Source organism: Python bivittatus, unplaced genomic scaffold (genome assembly GCF_059951505.1).
Source record: "Python bivittatus isolate LINGU-HERP-01145 unplaced genomic scaffold, Pbiv_v1 ctg000570_np1212, whole genome shotgun sequence".
Classification (NCBI taxonomy): domain Eukaryota; kingdom Metazoa; phylum Chordata; class Lepidosauria; order Squamata; family Pythonidae; genus Python; species Python bivittatus.
In genome coordinates this window covers 445,827-462,936 of record NW_028277097.1, presented here as the reverse complement: position 1 = coordinate 462,936, position 17,110 = coordinate 445,827, and the positions used below count along the sequence as shown (strand labels likewise).

The 17,110-nt window shown below is 39.8% G+C and overlaps 1 protein-coding gene and 1 long non-coding RNA gene across 3 annotated transcripts in view; one reads left to right on the top strand and one right to left on the bottom strand.

Annotated features, from left to right (window-relative positions):
* LOC148214316 (uncharacterized) overlaps positions 1-16,387 on the bottom strand; it is a 27,282-nt gene extending 10,895 nt beyond the window's left edge. The window contains exon 1 of the long non-coding RNA XR_015798305.1: positions 16,296-16,387. This is a non-coding gene — a long non-coding RNA (uncharacterized LOC148214316). The remainder of the gene's footprint in view (positions 1-16,295) is intronic.
* NDUFAF2 (NADH:ubiquinone oxidoreductase complex assembly factor 2) overlaps positions 1-17,110 on the top strand; it is a 70,884-nt gene extending 53,774 nt beyond the window's left edge. For both annotated transcript variants that reach the window (XM_088152971.1, XM_088152970.1), the window contains one exon: positions 16,373-17,110. In XM_088152971.1, coding sequence (XP_088009097.1) covers positions 16,373-16,618 — 246 coding nt within the window. In that variant the 3' untranslated portion in view covers positions 16,619-17,110. The remainder of the gene's footprint in view (positions 1-16,372) is intronic.

The window sequence follows — 17,110 nt, the reverse complement described above, 5'->3', positions numbered from 1 at the left end:
CACTTATTGCCCCAACAGATTCATTCCCAGATCTTGCCAGTATACTTAGTACTATTTTCCTGGGAACATCACTCTATGAGTTACTAACAAAAAGAACTTGTTATTTTCCTGCTCTCTTCCTCTGTTCTTATATTCACTGTTCTGTATCTGCAGCATACAACCAACCTAAGAAACAAACAATCAAACAAAAATAACTGTAGAAGTTGCAAAGGTTTTGAATGGGAAAAGTGGCCGAAATACATTAGGATGTTAATGGATGAGTCCTGGATCCATTACAGCATACTTCCCAAATCTGGCATCCTTCAAATATGCTGGAACCTTCATTCCCAACATTCCCCAGTGCTGGCAGGAGATTCTGAGAGATGCTGTCTTAGTAAAGAACTAGTTTTTTGTATGGGTTCAGTTCTTGGACTGGGAATAAGGACAATCACATTCAAGTGCTCCTTCCATGGACTAATGAAGTAGCTTTTGGTTGGCTTCCATATCTTAATCCAGTCATGAGGGCCATGTCAAAGAAAGATGGGGTTTATTTATTTATCCAATTTATACACTGCCCATCTCACTATGCAAGGGACTCTAGGCGGGTTACACATAAAATAATAAAAACAATTAAAAAAATTACCAAAATATTTAAATACAGAGTTAAAAGATAAGGGAAGCGACATCAAACTACCAACCACCCCAGTGCTGTGAGCCCCCATTAGATCCCCATGCTAGGTGGCAGAGCCAGGTCTTCATATTCTTCCAGAAAGCAAGGAGAATGGGGACTGCTCTCACCTCAGGGGGGAAGATGTTCCACAGGGCAGGGGCAATGGCAGAGAAGGCTCTCCTTGACCCCACCAGTCAGAATTCTTTAGCCGATGGGGTCCGCAACATGTCCTTCCTGCCGGACTGGGTGGGATGGGCGGATGTAACTGGGATGAGACAGTTCCTCAAATAACCTGGGCCCATGCCAACACCTTGAATCGGACCTGAAAGCAAACCAGCACCTAATGCAGCTCACATGTTACATGTGTTAACATGTGTTACATGTGCAGCCCTAGAGGTGCCCATAACTGCTTATGCTGCCATATTTTGCACTAGTTGCAGCTTCCGGATATTTTTCAAGGGTAGCCCCATGTAGAGCACATTGCAGTAATCCAAATGGGAGATGACCAGGCTTGAGTGACCAAGAGAAGAATTTCCCTATCCAGGAAAGGGTACAACTGGTGCAAAACATGAAGTTCAGCAAAGGCCCTCCTAGCCACAGTTGCCACCTGCTCCTTGAGCAGGAGTCATGAGTCCAGGAGGACCCCCAAGTTGTGCACCAGGTCCATCTGGGGCAGTGCCACCCCATCCAGAACCAAAGATGGTAAGAACCCAGATACAGAGGAGCCCTGAACCCAGAGCCACTCCATCTTGCCAGGGTTCAGTTGAAGCCTGTTTTTCCACATCCAGACCCCCACAGCCTACAGGCACCAAGAAAGAACATCCACAACATCACTTAATTCACCTGGGACAGAGATGTATACTTGAGTATCATCAGCATACTGATGATGCCTCAACACATGGTGATGGATGATCTCACCTAGCGGCTTCATGTAGATGTTAAATAGGAGATGAGAAAGTACCAAGCCCTGCAGCACCCCATGGAGCAGGGGCCATGGGCTGGACCTCTTGCTCCCTGCCAACACTGATTGGGACTGGCCTTGGAGGAAGGAGGTGAACCAGCACAATACTGTGCCACCCACCCCCAACTCCAGCCGACCCAAAAGGATACCATAGTCAATGGTATCAAAAGCCACTGAGAGGTCAAGAAGAACCAGGATAGATGCATTACCCCCATCTCAGTCTCTCCAGAGGTCATCTACAAGTGCAACCAATGCCGTTTCTTCCCCTGTCCAGGCCTGAAACCCAACTGGAAAGGGTCCAGATAAATGTTTCATCCAGGATCCTCTGGAGCTGCAGTGCCACCTTCTCTACCACCTTCCCCAAAAAGGAGAGGTGAGAGACTGGACAAAAATTGTCCAGAATGGTGGGGTCAAGCGACAGCTTCTTGAAGAGAGGGCAAACCAGAACCTTTTTAAAAGTTGCTGGGAACACCCCCCTCTCTCAAGGATGAATTGATCATTGCTCAAACCCACCCGCATGTCACCTCCTGGGTGGCCTTGACCAACGAGGAGGGGCATGGATCTAACACGCAGGTGGTTGCACTTACAGACCCAAGGACCCTGCCCACTTTTTTGGGCCCAACAGGATCAAATTGTTCCCAGATAACCAGGCAAGTAAGCTCTCTGGGCATCTCCAAAAGACCTGCACCACGCTTGGCCTCCAGCTTGGAGTGCATTCTGAGCGATTTTATCCATCGGATGTCCAGCAAATTCCTCTGCACAGCCCTGAAGGCTCTGAGCCCCCCCTTACACAGGAAGGTCTGGGTAATCCTAAACAGGGCCGCCGGGTGACACTCTGTGGATGCAATAAGAGCGGAGAAATAATGTTTTGCCATTCTTATCACCATGAGGTAGGTCTTAATAGCAGCTCTAACTTGTGTCTGGTCGGATTCTTCCCTCATCTCATGATCCTTTTCATTTCCCTCAATTCCTCTGTAAACCACAGGGAGTGACGGGAATGATGGGCCAAGAGAGGTTGCATGGGCATGATCCTGTCTAAGGCCTCAGCCGCTTTCCTATTCTAGGTAGCAGCCAACACCTCAGCAGGATGGCACAGCAGAACCTCAGGAATAGCCCCCAGCTGCCTTTGGAACTCCACTGGGTCCGTCAGTCACTAGAGGTGGACCCATCAAATAGGTCCTGCCTCCCTGCAGAGGGGAGTAGCACAAGAGAATTGCAAAGTAACCAGGCTGTGATCCAACCATGACAAGGGAGACAAAGATAATTCCCCCATCAGATCACATTGCCACCGCTGAGACAAGAAAACCATGTACAGTGTGTGACCACTGTTTCAAGTTGGGCCATGAATGACTGGGATAGGCCCATGGGCACCATGGTGGCCACGAACTCCTGAGCTGCTTCCGAGGCCTGCCCAAGGGATGGCAAATTGATGACCCCCAAGACCATAAGCCTGGGGAACTCCACAGCCAACCCCAAGATGGCCTCCAGCAGCTTGGGCAGGGAAGTTGCTATACAGCAGGGAGGCTGGTACAGTAGCAACAATCCAAACTGATCCCACAAGCCTATCTTCAGAAACAGGGTCTTACAACCGGCCACTTGGGAAGCAGTGGCCCTGAAGGCCGACAGAGATTCTTGGATGACAACTGCTACACCCCACATTTATACTTTATATAAATGTAATAAATGTATATGGGCTATGTTTTCATATAACGCTGAGTGTTTTTTTTTAATTATGACTTATTTAACAAGCTATAGTGGCTTTTCTTGCATGTTAACTAACAGTAATTTATGCCCTCATCACTTCCTGATAGACTGCTGCAATGTAGTCTATGTGGGGCTGCCTCTGAAGACCACTGGAAACTGCAGTTGGTACAAATTGTTGGTGGGTATTACCTGCCAAGAGAATATTACAGCTGTGTTTTGAGCCCTGCATTGCTTTCCAGTAGGTTTCCAGGTATAATTCAAAGTACTGATTTAAACCTATAAAGTCCTATATGGCTTGGTGCCCTTGCCCAGGTACCTGCAGGATCGCCTTCACCTATCAGAATAGGCCCTTCTGGTATGTTTTTAGAAGCTTCTGGTTATACCCTACTTTTGCGAGGGAGGGGAAAATGGAGACCAGGAGGTGCTCTTTCTTGGTTGTTCCTCCAGAAATAGGGAATAGCCTTGCCTTGTGATTAAAACTCATGCCATCTCTGTTAATGTTCCAGAAGCTGCTTGAGATGGAACTCTTCTGTAAACATTGGTGACTAGTTGATTGTCTACATGTTTAAAATTTAAATTTAACTGTTTTACTTATTTATCTTGTACTTTGGTCGTGTTATTTATTTTTCCTTATTATTACTATTATTGTTGCTGTTATTCTATACTGATTACAATTTTGATTTTAAATGATGCTCACTGTGGATGTTTTAATTGGTTGTATGCTTTTTATTGGATTGCTGCAAAATGTCATGAGTCCGTTGACTTAACAGAATGTAATATATATGAATGAATGAATGAATGAATGAATGAATGAATGAATGAATGAATGGTTCATACATTACACTAAGCCGAAAACAAACAAGCAATTGAGAATATTGAATATAGCTTAGTGTCATTGTGACACTTAGTGTGTTGAATTGAGGAAAGCTCTGGTAGTGATATTTGGAATGTTTTCCTCAACACTTCCTCAACACTGTCCTGGTATCTGCCATACTAAAAATAGCAATGTTGTTAAATCAAGAAAAGCAAGAGAAAAGAAGCAAAAGACTTCAGATAAAAAAGGAAAATTGCAAGAAAAAGAATGGTTTCTGCTACCAGCAGTAATTCCATTCCAGTATGATTCCAAGAAATCATATTACTGTAGATGTGTTCAGTTTTAATTTTCTTATGTGTCTTAGCATAAAATACCTTCCAATAGCATGGCCCCTTTAGATATATTGATCTCCTACTCCCAGTATGTCCACTGTCTGTGGCCAATGACCATAAGGGCTCGAAGAGGTAGGAAGAGCTGTCCAACACATTTGGAGGATGTGGGTTCAGGATGGCTGTTACAAGATACCTTTTCAAGAGCTGTTAACTTCAGGAGAACATACAGCCTTTTTCCTTGTATCTTTTTTTTTTTTTTTAAGTCATGAAATCCAAGGTATGGAGACAGTTGGCCAAATGGGTTCTATCTAATTGCTAATAATGATAATAATACTTCCCTGGAATGCCACGAATGCATATTATCCCTGGTAATCACCACCAGCTTGGGGTGTTATTTCGAGTTGAGAAGTGGTCAGAGGCAAAAGATTTGGCCTCCAATCTCTTTGTTCATGTCTCTGTTCTTAGTTACCTCTCCTTCTTCTGTGCATCCTGAACCATAACTTCTGTCTAAATAAAAGTCTGCTGGGCTTTTTGACAGGTTTTTCTATGTTACATTCAGTTAGATTCCCTGTTTCTCATTGGAATACTGTAAGCCAAACGCTTGGTGTGTGAAAGACGAGTGAACTTCTTACAGTAAAATAAGTCTGTTGATTTTTTTCCCAAAACTGTTTTTTTTTTAATGAAAAAGTCCTCAGGAGGTAGATTTTAATATGAAACTGAATTCATTACAGTCATATGTTTCTTAGCTGGTGTGGGGAGTCTGAAAATGGTTGAAAATAGAAAGTACGGTAAATAACTGCTTTTCATTTCTAATGTGCTGTGTGTTTGCTATGCGGTAATAAAAACTAAGTGGCTTTTGAATTGCACAGTTGGATACAAGGTGAAATGTTAAAAAGAAGAAACTTTTTGTGACAGCTCCTGTCTTCTTTCAAACTATTTCGAGCATTTCCATAATTATTTGTTTTGACAGCCTTCTTGTCAAGGAAGGAAAATGTACTTTAGTGAGTAGTAATAAGCATAAAGTTTCAATTATTATCTCCCCACCATCATCCCTAGAAGAGAATAATTAAATTGAAAATTACATTACGTTTAGTTATCACAGTGTATATGTTCACCTTTTCTTATTTGATTGTAAGAATATTATTTATTTCAAAAATAGCATGATAGAAACTAACTGTAATCACGTTGATGCATTTTCACTGAATTCTAAATTCCAATAATCCAACTCCAGTATGGTTTAGGATTTTTTTTTCAGTGACACTTGGGGTGCCTTGCCTGTTTTTATATTCTGTTTCTTAAATGTAGGCTGCAGCGTTTTGTAGATTAATTGACTAGATTAATCAATTAAAATCCTTTTATTAACTTGTCTGTAATTAAGCAGCAGGCATATTTTCTCACTGCCAATGAACCACCTATGTACAAGGGTGGCAGATGCATGAAGAAACTGCTTTTGTAAGGTGGTGCCTAAAGCATATAATTTATGCTTCTTATAAAAAGTTTTTTTTAATCTTTCTGAACTATTTGAACTGATTCATACATCACACTAAGCTATGATTTGTTTAACTATCAATTATATATTAAATAATAATTGTCTGAGTTTCTACATGTTAAGCAATAAGCTGCCAACAATACCATGATCCAAAACCACAGCGTAGTATGGCATGATGTGAAAACCTGGCTTTAGCATTAATATGCGAATAAAATAAATCACTGAGATAATTATCTGATGATAGTTCTATAACAGTAATTTATAAAAACAGAATTGTAAGCAGTTACCAAATGTTAGTTATTGCTTCCTGAGCATGTCTGTCTATCTAAAAAAGCTGGGGTTATATAACATTTAGCCCTAAACCATGGCTTGCAAGCCAGAAGGGCTGGGTTTACACAATACTCCAAATCAAAACTGGACCACATTATGACTTAGAAAGTTTCATAAACCACTCATAATCATAATCAATTAAAATTATATGCTGCCTGACACTCAATGACTAGGAGCGGCTGACACGTTTCATATTTGCATGTTCCTGGCGCCTCCCACCACTCTTTCTATCATAAGGATAGAAATACAGAGGTATTAGAACTCTATCATTATCACTCTTGATATCATGAAGGTTAAGTCATGAAGATTCTGTCAGGGATTATATTATGTTGTTATTCAACATTGAGCTCTGAGTAACTCAAAACACAGTTAAATTAATATAGTGGTATTTAAATAGGATGTGATATCTGATCATTTTTAAGATTCTTTAGATGTCTTATTAAAGAATATGGGATTTTGTTCTGGTAGAATTCTCTATGGGATGAGTTTTATTCAAAATTCTATTGTAGGAAAATTTATTTTGTATTTCCCTACTAATTTTCATTTTCCTAGAAAAATAGCTTTATACAGGTAGTGCTTGCTTAGCGACGACAATTGGGACTGGCAACTCCATTGCTAAGTGGCACTGTTGCTAAGCAGAAAATCATGTGGTTGCAATGGACTTATGACATCACTTCCCATTCAGTCATTAAGCAAGTCACCGCAGTCATTAAGTGAAACACCACATGACCATGACCTACAATTTTACTTCCGCATTTTCCGTTAACTGCTGTCGCAAGCTGGTTGGGAAGCATGCAAATGGTGACCTTGGGATGCTGTGATGGTCATAAATGTGAGGATTCGTTGCAGAGCTGGTTTTAACACCGTTGTTACTTTGAATAGTTGCTAAACAAGGCAGTTGATAAGCAAGGACTACCTGTACAAGAATTGACAAACTACTATATTCTCATAAGCTCAACAGTGCCAACCAACATGTTTGGAGGCTTGTCAGCCTTACAGTGAGGTTTATACAAGTATATTATCTTGTATATTTCTGACTAAAGCAGAAGTTAGGTCCTTTTTTTCCACAACAGTTCTCCTGCCATTTTCATAATCTAAATTTCTTTTGGTGACTTCAAACAACGTTTTGCACTCACCTCTTGGCTTTAAAGCAGGCCTAGAAGTCCCTGGATGTTGTTACATCCATATTTTAATTACTTAGTGTACTGCAGATTCCCATCTTAGCTTTAGAGGAAAGATGAGATGCAAATGTATGAAATAATATTTTCTAATCTTATGGTCAGTTTTCAAAACAATAGGATAAATAAAGGAACAATAAACTTTATTAAGGGTACAGACTAGCATCAAAGATTCTCATACTACAGTACTTCAAATAGTAATACAAAGTAAAAGATACATGTCCTCAGATCAATGTAAGATACAATAATAAAAGAAAAGAGCACTGATTTCTTACTTCCTACATTTTGGTTTGCCTTGCAACAGTGCCATATTTAGCAATTGCCAAACAGAATTTTACTATTGACCAGGAGAACTTGGAGTCTTTATCTCTTAGTGGAATGTTTACATCTGGAACACTTGGAAAGTTTTATTGTCACAGCCTGTCCTGATGCTGTGAATGGCCATACAGAAGAGGCAGCATAGAAAAATGTGGACCATGTTTGCATCACTTACTTCCCTCACGGGCAGAGTCACTGAACAGAATGTTCTTACATCTATCTGAGAACTGCAGAGGGGGGAATGTTAAAACACATAAGGATGAACACTGTGATACTCCCGAAAAGATACTGTGCCACCTGGGAATTATGTAACCAGTCCCAGTACTGCCCTTGTGGAGATTCATCTTCCTATGTGTCTTTGTAAGTCTGCTTAGCATTTCTCTTACTTGGTTGTAGCTTATTCCATCTAGGGAGAAATCTTCGCTACAGCATTTTCTGCTCCACCTTCTGGTTCATCTTCTGAACCAAGATGTTCCAGTGTTAAAGGGGCCAGGACTAATGATAAGAAATTCACTTTTAACCAAATCATCCAGACCCTAGTTTCCACCTTTATTATGCCTGCTTCTGCATTTGGATTATACAGTTTACCACCTAGGATGTTTCCTTTAAACACTTGGTCTGAATAATCTTAATAATCTTGATCTTAATCTGAATAATCTCATGCGGCCCTTGTCCAATTTGAAAGCTTCGTGAGAAGGCCGCATGCAATTTGTACAAGGGCACATACGGCCTTGGGAAGAAGGCCTGGCGTGGCCAGTAGCTGTCTCACGAACCAGGCCAGGCGTGCGCATAAGTAGCAGGAGGAAGAAGACAGTGAAGGTCAGCGGGGGGTGGCAGAGTGCAGGGCAGCCAGAAGGGCAGAGATGCGGGGAGAGATAGGTGGGGGGAGTTGAAGCACCCCCTTGGTCATAAGTGCAGGGGAGCTGCCAAGAGCCTGAATTTTGATCATGTGATCACAGGGGCGCTGCTACAGCAGTAACTTCGGGGACTGGGTCTAGCTGTCATTCGTTCAGCACTGCCGTAACTTCAAACAGTCACTGAACAAATGGTCATTTAGCGAGGATTACCTGTAGTACCAACTGAAATCATCTCAACCCATATCACATACACCACATCAAACTTGGACAGATAGCTGGTAAAATTAGCATCGTTTTGTTTTGTTTTCCATCCTTTAATACTCCATGGAATCATTGTAAATGGGCAGTGTGAAACTGAGAATCATTCATTTTGCGAGTCTGTTTCTGTGCTCTCTCTCTCTCTCTCTCTAGATGTCACTAGGCTTACCAGGCTATGCTGCATCAGAAATGGTCCATTAACACTTACAATTTCCAACATTTGTTGGAAATGTAACCAACAAGAAGGGTCATTTTACCATATGTGGTGGATATGTAAAATTGCAAAGAAATTTTGGACAATCTTTGATGCAGAGCATACTACAGATACAGGTTCCATTTAAACCAGAAATATTCTTGTTGGGGATAATGGACTTTCAAATTGGAAAGCATCTTATCAGAATTACTCAATACATGATTACCGCAGCAAGACTTTTGTATGCACAATTTTGGAAAACCCAGACACTACCAACAATACAGGAATGGTTGCTAAAACTGATGGGAACGGCAGAAAACGATAAACTGACTTGTTTATTAAAAGAAAAATCAAATAATTATTACCTTAAGGAATGGAAACCATTGATGGACTATTTGCAAAATGCAGGCGGGGCGAAGCTTACATGGGGATTTGAAGATTAGATTATAAATGTAATGGGATATGTTTTGGCAAAGAATTATTCCTACTAAATGCATTAAAAACTAGCACCTATGACATTCTTATTATTCTTAAGACCAGAGATAGATTGGAAGCTATCAATTTTTCATGTCTTTTTTCTTTTCTTTACTTTATCTCACGTTTTCTTTTTCCTTTTCTTATAATTTGTATTTTTCATTTTCTTTTTCATTTCTAACTTTTAACCTTGTAATTTTAAAACTTTAATAAAATATTATAAACCAAAAACAAATGGTCCGTTAACACTTACAATGGGAAGCTGGGTAGATTGTCTGTTACTATATGAATCGGCAGTGTCTTTGATTCCATCTGTTTCTCCCATACAAGTTCACACTCTCAAACTATCTTCCCCCAAAGTTCAGCAGCCCTCCTACATCATCTTATAGCTCCAATAATCCTTTCTTGTAACCTGAAGCTGCAGGTTAATGGATCAGACTAAAGTATTCCCCCCCCGCCCCCCACCCCCGCCACCATACACACTAGATTGTAATGGGCTTTTATGTTTCCTTTTTTTATTTGCTGGAGCTTTTGATCTGTTCACACATTGGTTCAACATTTTGTTAATTACCTTATTTGGCATCCTCATTTTTATCCTCATTTTTTTGTTGCTACAATCACTTTGAAGTGATTCTGTTGCTGATGCAGCTATTGTCAATGTACTTTTTAGTGCTTTTAATCTACAGCGGATTTCATAGATATCTTTTTGCTGTATTTGGGGAAGAATTTTAAAAGATTAGGCCAGGGAGTTTTTTTCTTCATCTTTCTTCTGCTGTTCCCTTTTCGGTACAAATAAGTTGTGTTTAGTACCTTTTAACCTTGAGATAGTCTGTGGATGATGCATTATCTCTGATTAATAGTTTAACAAATGTTATCTCTTCTGCATAACCTTAGATAGCTTTCCAAGGTTCAATAAGGGGCGAATACTGTTTTTTGAAAAAATTGAAAAGGCATAATTCAAAATTGCCACTAAGAATTTTTTCAACCTAACAACTATCAGTGACAAAGTACAATGTTTACAGGTTAACCTAATTCTCTCGCATCCACCAAACTAGGCAGATATTTTCTCTAAGGTTGCTGTTGTGGGCCTAACAATCCAAAAGTTGGCTAAGAGAATGATTTATTGCTTGCCTGTTATGCTGTCTGCCCTTACAGTATTCATTTCGTTTGCAACCATCTACAAGATCACACAGTTTAATTGCAATACACAGGAGTTGCCACTCTGCTCAAAATTTTGGAGTGCCAACTTTAAAGAAGGGAAAAACGGAAAGGAAAGGGTTTCTTCATTCTTTATCACTTCTTTTTCTTTCCAGTCTCCTTTGATGCTGGATTCCCAGCACTTAGAACATAGTTATATTTCTTATCAGTCTGATTCTCCTTTAATTTTATCTCTGATGTTCCTTCTTGTGAATCTTCTCAAAGAAGAGTGGCCTTCTTAAAAAGTGCCCCTTTTATTGGTAGCATCTCCTAATTGATCATATTTGGGCTGTTGGCAGGCAGTTTTTAGCTACCCAGGATCCAAGTCCAAATCCTTGTGGGGTCATTTGTTTAACAAGAGTCCATCATACTGGAGCTGAAATGGATTGTTCCCTGTCAAGTTGTTGAAAAAATGGTCAAGTCAGCAGATTTAAAAAATAGTGTGTATTTTACTGTCCTCTCCCAATCAGCATTTTTTTGTAGTGACTCTGACATCAGTTTCCTTTTACCTAATATTGGAAATGGTGGCATTTTTTGCTGTACAAAAACTTTTTCTGTGTGAGTATATTAAAATGCTTGAATACCCTCCTTTCTCGGGGGTCGATTCCAGTTGTGGTGATTGGGGAGGAGAGATCCTGCCCTCAGCCCCTACCGTGTGGGGTGCTGCAGGGGTCGGTGCTCTCTCCTCTCCTATTCAACGTCTGTGGAGTCCTTGGGGTTCTCTGAGATTGGTTGTTTTCTTGCAAACGTTTCGTTACCTGGCTAGGTAACATATTCAGTGCTAAGTGCTGAAAATGTTACCTAGCCAGGTAACGAAATGTTTGCAAGAAAACAACCAAGCTCAGAGAAACCCAAGGATTCCACAGTTCAACCCTGAGCTACATACAGTGGGGCAAAAAAGTATTTAGTCAGCCACCAATTGTGCAAGTTCTCCCACTTAAAAAGATGAGAGAGGCCTGTAATTTTCATCATAGGTATACCTCAACTATGAGAGACAAAATGAGAAAAGAAAATCCAGAAAATCACATTGTCTGATTTTTAAAGAATTTATTTGCAAATCATGGTGGAAAATCATGGTGCACAATCTGGGGGCCTCCTGGACTCATGACTCCTGCTCAGTGAGCAGGTGGCAGTCATGGCTAGGATAGCCTTTGTACAACTTCATATTATGTGCCAGTTGCACCCGTTCCTGGACTGAGGGGTCTTACTCACAGTCACTCATGCCCTGATCAACTTCCAGTTGAACTACTACAATGTACTCTACATGGGGCTGCCCCTGAAGAGTATCCAGAAAGTTCAGCTGGTGCAGAATGTGGTGGTGCAGGCAGTTATGTGTTTCTGGTAGAACACACATCGTGCCTCCGCTTCGCGAGCTGCACTGGTTACCAGACTGTTTCTGGGTCCAATTCGTGGTGCTCATGTTGACCTTTAAAGCCCTTCATGGCATGGGACCGGGTTATTTGAGGGACTGCCTCTCCCTGATCTCATCTGCCTGTCCCACTAGATCTAGCAGAGCAGGTATGTTATGGGTTCTGTCTAGGAAGCTACCTGTGGCGGGCCCTAGGGGACGGGCCTTTTCTGCTGTGGCAACCACCTTGTGGAATCTTCTCTCCCCAGAGATGTGATTGGCTTCATCACTCCTGAGTTTTCAAAGGTCCCTCAAGACCTGATTATGTCAGCAGGCCTGGAGACCCCATGGGACAGGTGAACTAGTGAGGTGGCTCTATTATTAACATCCCTTCACCTGTTATTTTCCTTTTCTGCATTAGTTTTTATAGTTTTTAATGTTTTAATAATTACTATATAATGGTTTTATGTCACGATTGTTCATATATTTATTGTTTTATTGGACTGTTGTATGCCACCCAGAGTCACTTTTTGTGAGATGGGCAGCCATATAAATTGGATGGATGGATGGATGGATGGATGGATGGATAGATAGATAGATAGATAGATAGATAGATAGATAGATAGATAGATAGATAGATAGATAGATAGATAGATAGATAAAAATGTCTTTCTAATGCATTACCACTTAAGAATATAAGAACTCTGCAAGACATGAGCCAAGTCCTTTTCTCAAGTTGTTGGCCAGTTGCCTTTGGGAGGTTCACAGTATGATGGGAAGGCGGTAATGCTGTTCAGCAACCACCATTCAGCGGCATATGGCTTTTGATATTAAGTGTAATATATACCTGATTAGAAGACAATAATCTTATCTCACATGAGTTTTTCATACCGTATCTTCTTTTAAAATGGGCTAAGTTGGTGGCTATCATCATACATTATACTCAGAATGCTAGATGTGAAGAATTACTTCATCAGTAGGTCTTGAGTCTTCAGTGGTTTGGCTCTTGTTTATAAAGAGAATAATAAAAAACCTTTATTCACACTGTCAATGGGGCACATAATTCTGTATAGGTTTAGCATTCTCCCACCATCACGCACCACCTTATTTAACCAAAAGGACCCAGTTTAAAATGCCCTTTGAAGACATCAGGTGTGAATTTCTGCAGGTATCTATAAAATATTTCATATTAGAAAGAACTAAGCCTGGCTGTTTGTGGGCAATTCTGCTTACAGATGTTGTGGGCATGTATATGCACACATGGACCTGTACTGTACAGAGAGTAATACTCAGCTGTAACTTCCACTTCTAGTAGGATTTCAGAACACCAAGGGGGAAATGCAGCATGGAATTAACTTGGCAGGGCTGCCTCCCACATTGCTCAGGAACCATGGGGTTAGGGATTTCTCCAGATAGTCATCACCAAAGTAAAGCAGGAAAACTCCATGTGAAAGTGACTCCTAAACTATGATAGTAACACCATGCCATCCACATTTTGTCAGGTAACCTTCTCATCTTATAACTATTACATATAATTTTTTTCTGTAAAAGTAATTTCTGCAGCAGATTGCAACACTTAGTCAACCTTGGTTAATCTGAAAAAAACTAAGAAGGGTTGGACCTGGTTAGTGCTTGGATGGGTGACCATTAGGCATTCCCAGGCACATTGTTGTAGGCTAGACAAGGAAGTTAATAATACTCTGAAAGAAGGCAGTGGCAGTGGCAAATTGCTTCCATACTGCTGCCAAGTGTGATATGTGAACTGGGTTATACTGTGAGTATGCTCTCTATCTAAGATTCAGAACCAGTAAATTGGGAATGATTATTTGCTAGGGAAACAGCAGCCACTACAAGCTGATTTCTCCAATAATCCACCTTGGAACATTTTCTACCCTTCCCATGAAAAGGGATAGGAAATAATTATATAAGCTGTACAGATGAAATGCAATGGAATCTCATATGCTGATGTGCAATTCCTCTGTAATATCTGGTCAATGTCATCTTTCCCCTGGTGGCCAAATGTTCGGGAGGAGGGGCTTTTGTTAAATTCATATGTGCTCCTTGTGGGCCTGACCTTTGGATGCTAGAAAAATTAGAAAGTTAATTGAAGTCAGTTGAATTGTTTTCAGCTAGCATTAGAGACCCAGTAGGTTTATTACATTGTGATAATAGAGATTCATTATTATCCAATCTCAATTTCATTTTGATATGGGAATTTGGTTTCCGTTTGAGCTTGCATTTGGCAAATAGTCTTTGATTATACATGGTTAATGAATTATTTCTTGTTGCATGTCTTTGTAAAATTATTTGATACATTTGCTCTTTTATTCATTTTTTCCATTTTTTTCTTTTTTAAGGAATCCATGGTTATAAATTTAAAGGATGGGCAGTCAATATTTTAAGTCCTTATTTTGGAAAAGTATTGCAGTAATATTTGGTACATTATTTGTAATGCCACATAGACTTTGCAGCAGTCCATGTATTAGAAGAACCTGGCTTGAAGACACATGACATAGATAACCTTGCTGAATCTAGTTCTGGCAAGGGCCTAGATGGGAACCTGCTTAGGAATCCTGCATAGGCCACCTTGGGAGTGCTCTCATGGAAGAACAGTGACCAATAAAAAGTAATACGTTGCATGTCTCTAAGGGAAATTATGGTGGTTAACAGCTTCTGGCATTCAGAGTTTGAAGATCTTAGACGCACATTTAAAACAAAAACCAAAGGAAAGCAAGTTAGCCATTGCAAAACTCTGACAACTGTATTAGGACAATGAGTTAATTCAGCTAATTCAGAATCACAAATGAGTGCCACTTTTGAGTTCTCAAGAACTCAGAAGGGAGGATGGCATCCACAATGGCAAAAGAAACTCGGGGAGAGAAGTTTAAGTCTACATTCAGTGCCATCTGAGGTAACTCATCATACTGAGCCATGCATTTTAAGCAGTTGATTGAAGAAACTATAGTAAGTTACTTCTCACAGTGCTAACCATAAAGCATGGCTTATAAACAGCCAGTGGTTGGGTCTATATGCCATGTCAACCTAAAAATAAACACATTATGTTATAGCTTAGTGTAATTTGTGAATCCAACCATAGACTTAGATGAAAGGGTGGGAATAGGCTGCCAGTACTGAAATCAAGCTCAAGCTTGATTATCTTCTCAGGAAAGTATTTTGACAAGCATAGATATTGTCTTTTCTCTAATCAAACAAATCAGTTTGGCCATTTCAGTGAGTTCTGACATCTTCACCAACCATTCCTCTGTTGTAAGTATTGCCAGATCTTTCCATCTTTGTGCATACAATAATCTTGCTGCAGTTACCATATTTAAAAACAATGTTCCTTGACTTTTCCCCCAACTGTTTATCAGTCCCAAGAGGAAAAGTTCTGGTTTCAGTTGAAGTTAATCTTTAAAATCCTCTGAATCACTATCTACATTTATTGGTGACTAGAAACCCCTTACGGACTTTTTGCGTGAAAGAGAAAAAAATGAACTTGTGATTTATGGTTTTGATGATTAGATAGGATAGTTTATGGAAAGAAGAGAGTCATCGTATAACTTTGGAGAGAGAGAGGTCAATTTATAATTGTAGTTATAACTGCTGTAAAGATCAGAAGCCGCTTCTTTATACCTCTTTTTCTGTCTTTTCTATTTTTCTGCTACTTTTTCTTTTTGCACTTTTTTCTTTTTTCAGTCTATTTTAGTTTGTATTAGTCTTATTCTTGTGTTTAAATTTTTATTTTTCAATACAGTATATATTTATTTTATATATTTATTTATATTTATATATATATATATATATATATATATATATAAAAATAAATAAAGGAAAGTATTTTGACAAGCGTGTATTAGGCTTAAACATAGCTCTAAGAATATCAAAGCAATGGTTTGTTTTAATTGGTATCACTCTACTGATAGAAGGCTTTTGATCCACTGGTCCATCAATGGAATGGGAATGGAATTTGGGGGCAAGTCTATCATACTCTTCTAGAGGGAACGCCCACAATTCATGGTAGAGAAAGAGCTGCAGGGAAGAGTGAAAACAGATGACACTAGCATCCTACAGGCTGGTGAGTTGGATCTAGATGCAACTGCATATACAGGGACTGGCTTTCCTGGCCTCTTCAAATGCTGCTTGGTGAGTGAGGTAAGCTCTTCTGCAGGAAGACTGAATGCAACACAACCTACCCATTCAGGCAAGGTGGACCTCCTTAGCATTCACTGTTTCTTTCAGTCAGTTCAATATGTTGTTGTATTTGTTTCAGGAATGTATCCAGAGTGAGAACTACAAACAAGAAATGAAAGCTAAAGTTGAAGATTTGTGTGAAAAAAACAGACTCCTGCAGGTCAAAGATTATGAAGAGGGTCTCGAGGTAGGACCACTTCAAACGCAGATTAAAGGACATGCATCTGCTTCTAACTATAGAAAGCCCGAACGCTCAGAAGACCCAATTAGTACAGCCAGTACATTTCAGCCTGGAGCCTGGATGCCTCCTGTCCGTGACAAATAAAAGGCCCATGCAAAGCATCAGGAAAGAGGCACAATTTGATTAATGAGCAACAGGAGCAAAGACACTTTTTAGAATTCCAAACTACATTGTAAAAGCTTAGCATTTTCTGCTGTGTTACTTGTGGAAATGTTTAATTGCTTTTATAAAATGTCCTACCTCTTAATTCTTTTGCCTCTTAAAATGATTTGATAATGTTTTCACTAAAGTTATACTTAAATAAAATTAGTGTTGCCGTAAACATTGCAGATGGTGTAGCTATTCTTAACTTGATATACTATATAATGGACTATATATATTCTGTTAATTAATGTTTAAAAAGTCTACTGCATATGTGCTGTGTGCTGTGCATGCAGATGTTCTCTTTAAAGGCCTGTCAAGCTATCATGAACTTGTAACACTCTCAGACTCCAAGCTGCTAAATGATGAAAGTTACTCATTCACATGAGTTCACAGCTTCTCCTAACGTATTAAAAAAATGGCTTGTTCGTGGAA